Raw genomic sequence first — 9,891 nt, forward strand, 5'->3', positions numbered from 1 at the left:
AGACTGGGGGGCCTTGGGCTTTCTGCCCACTCCCAGGGGGTACTGGGGGCCCAGGCACCTTTCTTGCTGCGCTGCAGGATCTCATTCGCCTCTTTCAACGTTACGCCCGCTGGAGCCACCACCAGCTCATTCCGCAGAGTCATCACCTGTGGAGCCAGGGACATTTGCCTGCAGGTTGGCAGGTGAGAGAGAAGGGAGCCAGGCCTCCCTCTGGTCCCTGGTCACAGGCACCAGCCTGAGGCCCCAGGATGTGTGGTCCTCCCTCTGCCCTGCACATACCTCACTAAGGAGGGTGGTGTGGTCCTTCTCGGCAAGAAAGTCAATGTCTCGGGAGGTCACGATGCCCACCAGCTTGCTGCCCATGGTGCCTGTCTCCGTGATGGGGATGCCGGAAAAGCCATGCCGAATCTTGGCCTCCAACACGTCGCCCACGGTATGCGAGGGGCTTAGCACCACGGGGTCTGTGATGAAGCCCTGTTCAAATTTCTGTGGGTGGAGACGGGGAAGGAAAAGGCTGGAAGAAGGCCGGAGGTGGTGTGCAGTCAGCCATGCCACAGAGGAGGCAGGGCTCTCAATGGGGAGAGGGGCCGGTGGGCAAATGAGGGCTGGGCCCTGTGTCCCCAGTGTGGAGAATGGCGGACAAGACCCCACAGGAGTCAGCCAGGGGATGCACCAGCCTGCAGGGATGGCAAAGGAGGGGGCGGCCAGGCCGCATCTTGTTTCTGGGGACAGGCCTGGTACTTGCCTTGACCTTCCGCACCTCATTGGCCTGGAACTCCGGGGTGCAGTTGTGGTGAATGAAACCAATACCGCCCATCAGCTGGGGTGGAAGGGAAAGAGGATCAGTGCCAGGGGCCAACCCTCTCGCTCTGCGAACCCCACTTCTGAATCCAGCCCCCCACCCTCACCCCAGTGCCTGACTCACAGCCATGGCAATGGCCATGTCGGCTTCCGTCACAGTGTCCATTGGGGAGGAGATCAGCGGCGTCTTCAGGGTGATCTTCCGCGTCAGGGCTGAAGTCAGGTCCTGAGAAGAGAGGCATGGTGTATGTGAAGAGTTTTACCGTTCACTCAACAAACATTTACTGAGCTCCTATGGGTTCCCGGCACCAGGACAGGCCTGCAGATACAGCAGTGGACAAGGCAGGTAAGGGCCCTGGAGGTTACACTCTACTTGGAAAGAAAGATGACAAACACAAAAAACGTGTAAGAGATTATTTCAGTCAGGATAAAGGCTCCAGAGAAAGACAACAAATCCAAGCAACCACAGGAAGAAGGACGCGGTGGTCAGGGAAAGCCTCTCTCTTGGGGCGTGACAAGTGAGAACCAATCAAGTCAGTCTGAGGGACTGTTGCTGCAGGCAGAGGGAGCTGTGTGTGTGAACCTGGCCTCTGTTCTCAGTCTTCCTGAGGTGTATTTAAGACAGAAAAAGGCTAGCACAGTGGAAGAGGGGGGGCAGGCAGAGGCTAAGGGGCAAGAGGCACGCAGGGGGGTGGGTGGGCAGTGAGGATGTGTAGCCTTGAAGGCCACGGAGAGGAACTTGGATTCGATGCTAGGAGGAGAAGCCACTGGAGGGTCTCAGGCAGAGGACAGACATGCTCTGTTTTATGTTTTATAGACTTTTTTTTTTTAAGATTTTATTTATTTGACAGAGAGAGAGACAGCGAGAGAAGGAACACAAGCAGGGGGAGTGGGAGAGGGAGGAGCAGGGAGCCCGATGCAGGGCTCGATCCCAGGACCCTGGGATCATGACCTGAGCCGAAGGCAGACGCTTAACGACTGAGCCACCCAGGCGCCTCTGCTTTATGTTTTAAAGAGGTCGCTCAGGCTCTGATGTAGAGAATGGACTCTACGTGACAAGGCCTGAGGCAGGGACGCCACCAAGGAGGCTGCTGGACAGGGCCAGGCAGGAGAGGCTGTGACTAGGAGGAGAAGGCACAGGAAGGAGTCTATCAGGCCTCCAGGAAAGGAGGGAACCAAGGGTCTGCCACTCAGGGGAGAGGTCAGGGCTGCACATACACATTGGGGAGGAATCTGCCTCCGAGATTCAGGCCAACAGCTTGTGGATCCTAGCCTCCAAAGCACTCACAGACTTTGGTATAGAATTTTTGGAGATTCGTAGGCCCCTGAAGTCCATCTCACAGACCCTGGTTCAGAACCATGGCCCTGCAGTCTAGAGAACTCCACCTTCTCCTCTCCCATCATACCACAGGAGAGGAGCCACACAGCCTTCCTGACCTAGGCCACAGGACAGGGAGACCCTTGATAGCCGGGAGGGGACTTTTCTTTCCCCTTCTTCCTCACACCTGCCCAGGGTCTAGCACAAAGCCAGAGGGCCTGGTAAACTTTGTTAAGCTGCACAGCTGAACCAAGACATCCTGCTTGCCATCATAAGGTACAGATCCAGAATAGCCCAAATTTTCCCCTAAAAATCTGTCCTCATCAGCACTGGCTACACAGGCTGGACAGGAGTCTCCCCGATACAAGAGTGATCCAGGCACACTGGGGCCTTTGGTCTTTCTTGAGGTTCAGACCTGAATAAACATCAGTAACAGCAACAAAGGAAACTATTTCTTTAATGTGCATGAATTCATCATAAAATAATCTAACTTGGGGCGCCTGGGTGGCTCAGTGGGTTAAGCGGCTGCCTTCGGCTCAGGTCATGATCCCAGGGTCCTGGGATCGAGTCCCGCATCGGGCTCCCTGCTCAGCAGGGAGCCTGCTTCTCCCTCTCCCTCTGCCTGCCGCTCCCCCTGCTTGTGCTCTTCTCTCGCCGTCTCTCTGACAAATAAGTAAAATCTTAAAGAAAAAAAAAAAAGAAGAATCTAACTTTTCCATGAAATGACTTATACTCGTCAGCACTTACCCCTTGGCTTCTATGCGCTTGTCTTAATTGTGTAAAGAACATTGTTCATTCACTTGGCTCATTGCTGAGCCCCTCCAATAAAGCGAGGCACCGTGTTTCCTTGTATTTGTCCAAAATCTAATTCTTTCAAATCCTCTTGCCAATTCCTGTGCATTACGGATCCACAAGCAAGTGTGTCCACCTCATCCAAAGTCTCCAGAATTGCACTGGCTCCTGTCATCTCCTTGTTCAGCATTTCAGACAAAATCTAATCCTTCCCGTCTATGGTAAGAGGGCTGCCATCCCCATGCCCATCCCCATGCCCATCCCCTCCCAGGGCCTTTTTGAACCTCGCTGCAGGATCTGTCGGTGACAGCCCTCCCATCCTGTGCCAGGCCCACTGCTCAGCATACCCCCGAATCCCCACAGCTGCCTTTGCCCCATTAGACATGACCCACTGCACTGTGCCAGTTTCTCTGGCAGCAATAAAGGCTACATGCCCAAGAAAAGTCTCTCCCACACCCTGCCCTTGAGCAAGAAGCCAGCCTCTTCTACCACATACCTGGTCCCTCTCCCCCCCCAGGTCAGCAGAAGAGGTACTCACCACCTCATCAGCTATGAAGTCTATGAATCCTGGGAGAATCAGGAAGTCGCTGTGAAGACAGAAAAGTGAGTGTTACTGGGTGGGGAGGGGTTCCCAAAAGGGGCAGGGCCTGCCATGCCTAGGGGAGGCAGCATGGGGGTGGGAAGAGGGGCAGAGACTGGAGCCCTCTGATCCTGGCTGTTCCCTGGTCAGGGCTGAAGCACCCCCTCAAGCCCCCCACTAGCATCTTGCTGACTCCAGCCCAGAGACCTAGAGCCAAAGCCAGCGGAAGGTCTGTGGACCTGGGGCGCCACCAAGGCGGTTGGCCCCAAATGTCCATTGCCTTCAGGGCTCAGAGTTATGGAGGGACATAGAAGTTCCTGTAATGACACACGGAGCCATACAGTGCCTGCCCTTGAACACTTCTCCATCTTGATAGGGGGAGACAGTCAGCAAACACGGAATGAACCCAAAAACCATTTAGTAGTGCAGCATGGCATGAACACCACAAAGCACAGGACAAGCTGCACAGCCCAGGGCCGGGGCTGCTGAATCACACGGGGTTCAGAACAGCATGGAGGGACCCCAGGGGGCTGAGCATGGGGCATGTTCGGACAGAGCAGGCACTCCACTCCAGCTGGACTGGGACAACCCACAGACATGGCCTGGGATGGGAAAGGGGAGGAAGGGGGCTTCACAGCTCTTAGGACCAGGACACCAGGGCCCTGGTCAAAGCGTGGCACCTCCCAACACTGGGGGCTGCCCACACTAGGGTGGGCCACGGTCACAGCAATCTCCAGAAGTCGAGTGTAGGCCTGCAGGGGTATGGCAGAGTAGAGTGCCATAGCCCGGGGGCCCCATGGGCTCGATCTGCCTGAAGTCACAGGGCCTTGACAGACACACCCAAAAGCAAATGCTCCATACTTCAGGAACACTCCCAACCGGACTAAGCAAAGCAGCAGGCACCCCAGTGCAGGAAGGAAAAGCTCCAGGGTGGATCGGAGGGGTGGGGTCTTTAACCTGCCCCAGACCTAGAGAAACTCCTAGGAATTTCCCTAGTGGGTTTTCCTAGAAGACGCCAGTGAACAATATATCAAAGAGATACTTTCTCCCCCTTCATCAAAGACCCCCAAACAAATAAAGAACCCTAACTGCCTTGGCCCCCTTGGCAGCCCTCTGTACAGTGAAGAGGCCTGTGTAGCTCACCAAGAGGCAGGAGGAGAAACGCTAGAGTCTGGGTCCCTGGACATTCTCTCAGCATTATCCACATCCCTCACCTGGCCCACACACCCCAGCTACGGCCAGGCAAGCGTGCCACTCAGGAATGACTGGGAATCCTGGTGGCTAGGGAAACTGCCTGCCAAGGAGGAATGCTTACAGGCGAGGGCAGGGACTGGCAGGAGACAGGGCAGGGGTGCTTCTGATTTACCAGCATCCCCACTCCTCCCAGTCCCAGGTTTTGATGCTCTTTCCTGGCATGGACACAGTCCTGCAGCCAGGAGGTGAGCTAGTGCCAGGCCTGCAGCCCGCAGGACAACTGGCCCAGGGCCCGTGGAAAAGCAAACTAAGCCAGAGGCAAACAGAGAGGTCTCATCCTCCTCCAAAATCCCATGTGGGGTGGGCTTGGGGTGGCAGTCACAGAACACCCATGCCCAGGGGAGCACTAGTGCTAACCTGCAGGCAGGCAGGGCACAAGTGGAAGGAAGGCTGGACAGGTCGGTGGGAAAAAGGAGCCATCCCAACTGCCCAGCTGGGCCTCTCCTGGAGGCAACACCCAAGCAGCTGCCTTAGCTGGGCTCCAGGGTCCCTTCTGCCCGCATGTGAGCTGGGAGCGAGAGGGTGTTCTGGACCAAGGTCTGGAAAAAGTCTCTCCATAACTCCCACATCTTCAGTTCCCACACGCCCCAAGGCCCCTCCATGGGGCCAAGATGCCCACGAGAGGAGGAAGGGGGCAGGCCGAACCCGGATCCGACCACAAACGGGGCATGGCACCGAGGGCCCGCGATGTCGCTGTGCCACGTCCGTCTGTTCTCAGCGCGGGCCTCCTTCCTTCCTTCGCCCAACCCCCCACCCCCACCCCAAGTCACTCGAATCGGGGCCGGAGAACGCGGGCGTCCGAGGGGGGAACGGTGCACGTGCAGGGCCGGGGCCGGGGGATCGCGGCGCGCGGGTGGGTGCACTGAGGTGGGGCCGAGGCCCCCGGGCGCTTACTTGTAGGTGAGGCCGTCGGCGTTGGCGAAGAGCTGCTGCGCGGTGAGCCCATCCTCGGGCACGTAGCCGGTGCCGCCGCTGATCAGGTAGTCCGCCATGCTGCTGGGAGACACCGCGACCCGACATAAACACCCGCGCGGGCCGCCCCGCTGCTGTGGCTGCTGTCGCCGCGGCTGTGCTGACGCCGCGCGGCGGCCACGCTGCCGCCGCGGGCCAGGCGGGCCGGGGGCGGGGGCTGCGGCAGCGGCGAGGCGGGCCCGGGGCACCGCCCTCTCCTCCCGGCCCCCCCCCCCCCCCAGGCCCCCCCCTCCCCCCCCCGGCTCCCCGCAGCTCGCCCCCAGGTTCACTTCCAACCTGGGTGGCCCCAGTCTGGGCTCCCCCAGCCATCCGGGCCCCGTCTCCCCTTGCCCTATTCCACACCCCGGGGATACCTCTAACACGGTTTGCCTTTACCCAAGACCAAGGGCCAGACTCTGACAGGGACTTGGAGCCCTGAGGAACTGGTGTGGGCTCACAGCTCCCCAACATACTGGAGTTTGTGGTTGTACCCGCCCAGCGGCGAGGCTCCCATCTCCCCCAGCATCGTGCCTAGGGGGCAGGCACTCTCAACAATGACATTCCCTGACCTTTGGGAGGCCCTGAAGCCCTCTGCAGTTTACAAGGCATTTTTCAGAAGTGATCACATTTACTCTTCAGTCCATTAGCTGCCAACTATTAGGTAGGCCCACTTTACAGATGCAAAACCTTCAGTTCAGAAAGCAAGGGAGGATGGGTACTGCCTTGGCTTCCTGAGCCAGTGCTTCGGTCCCACATCCCTGTCCCCAGCTCAGAAAGCAATGTATAATCATGGGGGTGTCAACCCCAGAGAGGAAAGGTTTGTGGACCCAGATTTCTACATGGGGGCACTAAGATTTGGTAGCAAATTGATTCACATGAGGAGAGGCGGGGTGGCAGGGGACAGACCCTTCCCTCTGTGTGACCAGAACTGCTAATGCTACTCTCTGACCAAAAGCTAGAGAGCGGATCCCCCCACCCCCAAACTCCTCCCTTCTCCTCCTGTGGTCCCCACAACTCACTTCTTGGTAAGGGGGGAGAAGGGCAGGGCAAGGACACAGTCTTCCTGGTAAGGTGGCTGGCTGGCTGGCTGGCTGTGGTGCTCCGTCCTCCCCCGACCCCCCCAGCCCTGGGAGGCTGCATTTGTTTACCTCTCAGCAGTTTGGTAGCAGCCAGGCCCAGGGGAGGCTCCCTGGGATGCCCAGCCTCCCCCAGTGACACCCCAGGACCCTGCCAGGAAAATACAGACTGTTCCATCTGTGTGCAGAGGGGAGGGGGACCTTCCCACAGAGCTAGGGTGATGAGGCCTGTAAAGAGTGCTGGAGGAGACTCCGACGTCCAGTGCCCTCTTTCCTCTGACTGTGAGAGATGGGAACATCACAGACCACCATATGGGGGAGTGAGGGTATCCTGAGGGGCACAGCACTGGGACCTCTCACTGGCCACCTGGAGGCAGAGCAATGAGACCATCCAGAGAATGGAGCCTGGTCACCCAGAGCTGCTCCGGGGGCACCTTCGTAGCAGTAGGATGGGACCGGAATGGCACTGCAGGCAAAGAACACAGGCTGCTCCTGTGGTCCCTCCAGATCTCCAAGGGACCTGCCCCGGGGCACTATCCCCTACAGAATGGGTCAGAAATGGGTAGGGTACTATTCAGGGTTCCACCAGAGCTGGGGCACAGGACAGCAGCTGGATTCTGCCATCTCAAATGAAATTAATGTGACATCTGCCCCAGCCTAGAACTTGGACCCAGGGGAGGAGGCTGCCAGGCTGAGTTATGGGGAGGGTCACTTTCCCAGTGATGACAGAACTTATGGCCCTACGCCCCTCCTCCTGCTGCCCCACGCCACCTCCAGCTCTGACCTGTCAGGGCTCCTCATTACTCTAAGCTTCTGGGCTCAGCCCTGGGTTAGGCTGTCCTTTTCCAGAGACTGTTAATCCATCCCCGTGGCTTTCCTCCTCCCTCTTCCTGATCTTCCCCCAGCTGCTTCCTCCATGGGGAGGAGACACCGAGGCAACCAGTGGGCCTCCTCAGCATGAGGAAGGGCTGTTGGTCCCCTGAGGCTCCCCGCCTAGCAGCTGTGAAGGCCATAGGGCAGAGGTGCAGGCCTAAGCACCTTCTTCAAAGTAGTGGGGGAATAGTGCCCAGGCGGGCAGCCAGACGTCTCTGTCTGGTCTGGGGCCATTTGAAGGGACAAGATTTCAAAACACTTTTGAGGGGAGGGTGGGGACGGGGAGAAGAGGTAACAAAAACATTGGCATTGTTGAGCTGGAACAAGGAACACGGCTTGCTTGCCCAAGTTCAAGCCAGAGAACAATAACACTAGCCTCAAACCCAGGACCCAGGATTTCTCATGCATCTCTGTCTTCCTACAGCTCAAAGCCAGTGATAGCTGATGGAGGTCTAGCCAGCAGGCTTGGAGTCTCATTACACCACCTGGCTGGGGCTCAGGTTTGACACAGGTTCTTCGAAGACTGGGGTGAGGATGGCTCCTTTGTGCAGAAGTACAATCTGGAGAAGGAATGCTCCTTCGTGGCCCCAGCCTGAGCTCTGAAATGATACTTGTGCAATACCTGTGTAACCAAGGCACTGCCTCCATCAAGCCCCCAAGGACCCCAGCCTGCTCCCTCACCTCATCTGGCCTCTCCCTATTGCCCTGGACCCTGGGCCCCAGGAGCTAGATTTCTAGGTTGGGAGGAAGGACAGGGCTTTCCCAACCTGAGTAATTCTAGAAAGGCAGCCTGCCAGGGCGGGGGGGGGGGGGGGGGGGGCAGGCTTCACCCAGCAGCCCCTTAAGCCTTTAAAAGTTCTTACATAAGCCACCAGCCCCTGTGCAGAGCTGCAGGGCTAATTCCCCCAGACCACCCCCCCAAACCCAGCTTTCAGGTCACCTCCCCAAGCTGCTGAGCACCAACAGATGGAGCAGAGAAAGAAGCCCAAAGCCTCTGGACCGGAAGGACAGCGGGATTGCATTTCAAGCTGTGATACAATCCAGAGATTAGCCACTGTCTCCTTTTCAGCCAGTACCCCTGGGGCCCAGCTCAACACCCCCACTCTTCCTCCAGTGACTCTCACAGACCCCAGCAGGCTAAGGGCAGGAGGGCGTCCTGAATCTTAGGAGAAACCCTGAGGTGACCTCCACTGGCAGCCTCATCGGACCTCAGTGAATGGTGAGGCGGGGGCAGCGTCCTCACCCGGCTCTGAGGAAGCATCCATCTGGACACCTACACCTGCCAGTAAGACTCTGGAGATAGTTCTAGGCGGAAACAGCTAAAGGAGGAGTAAACAAAGTTGGACAGGGACTCCAACAGGCACTGTTTCCACCCCAGCAGTTGGAGCCACTTGGACAGGTATCGTCGGGTGTGTAACCGAAGTCTGATACAGGGCTAAGATTTTAGGAAGCGTTTTTCTGACCCGCTCCCATATGCGGCGCAGCACCTAACCCTTTGCACAGCGCCTGCTTGCATCCCCCAACCAAAGCCAGGTGCGTGGCGTCTGCGCCCGGTTTCAGGAAGTTAGGGGCTGAGGCGGTTAGAGGGCAAGGGTGCCGGCCCTGCCCTTCCCCACCCCCGCAGCGCCGCCGGGTTCCCGGAGCCGCCGCGCCCGCCCCGGATGCGCCCCGCGCGCTCTGCCCTGGGCGTCACCTCTCGGGCTCATAGCCCGCCTGCAGCAGACGAGCGCTGTACCGCTGCGCCGCCGTCTCGTGTCCGGGGTGTTGCCGGGCTCCGGGCTCCGGAACAGCGGCGGCTCCGCCTCCCCTCAGCGGCGGCGGTGGCGGGAGCGGCCCCGACCCCGCTAGTGGAGCTAGCGGCCCCTCCATGCGGAGGCCGCTGCTCAGGGCGGGCGGGAGCCTCTCCGCCTGGAGGCTCCCCGGGCCCCGGCAGGGGAGTGAGCGCAGCCCAGTCGGGGGCCGGGGAAGGGGCGGGGCCTGAGGGGCGGGGCATCTAGGGGGAGGGAGGCTCGGCCCAGGCAGCGCGCTCCGCCCAGCCCGGGAAGCGGGTGTTCGGACTCAGCCCTGTGTCTCCCGCCCCGGGTCAGTGAGGGGATAGCAGGAGGATGGAGGTGGAACTGCAGAGGAACCCCCCGCCCCATCACCTTCCCCTCCGTCTAGACCTTCCAGTTTCTCCTGGCTCCTTCTGAGGAAAACCAGAAGAGGGAGGGAGCCGAGCGTCTCCGAACACCGATGGAATGGTCCTT

The 9,891-nt window shown here is 58.9% G+C and overlaps 1 protein-coding gene across 4 annotated transcripts in view; it reads right to left on the reverse strand.

Moving 5' to 3' along the window:
* IMPDH1 (inosine monophosphate dehydrogenase 1) overlaps positions 1-9,591 on the reverse strand; it is a 16,044-nt gene extending 6,453 nt beyond the window's left edge. The window contains exons 1-7 of one of the 4 annotated variants that reach the window (XM_025865655.2): positions 9,339-9,590; positions 5,640-5,738; positions 3,450-3,498; positions 926-1,027; positions 746-820; positions 280-486; positions 59-146 (exon numbers count right to left, since the gene is read on the reverse strand). In XM_025865655.2, the coding sequence (XP_025721440.1) occupies positions 59-146; positions 280-486; positions 746-820; positions 926-1,027; positions 3,450-3,498; positions 5,640-5,738; positions 9,339-9,514 (796 nt within the window). In that variant the 5' untranslated portion in view covers positions 9,515-9,590. Of the gene's footprint in view, positions 1-58; positions 147-279; positions 487-745; positions 821-925; positions 1,028-3,449; positions 3,499-5,639; positions 5,742-9,338 lie in introns of all 4 variants that reach the window. The other 3 variants (XM_025865654.2, XM_073899163.1, XM_073899162.1) reach the window with 3 other exon arrangements.
* Between the last annotated feature and the right edge of the window lie 300 nt (positions 9,592-9,891).

The sequence above is a fragment of the Callorhinus ursinus genome, unplaced genomic scaffold, assembly GCF_003265705.2.
Source record: "Callorhinus ursinus isolate GAN/ISIS: 27379988/994484 unplaced genomic scaffold, GSC_fseal_2.0 scaffold12, whole genome shotgun sequence".
NCBI classification, from domain to species: Eukaryota; Metazoa; Chordata; class Mammalia; order Carnivora; family Otariidae; genus Callorhinus; species Callorhinus ursinus.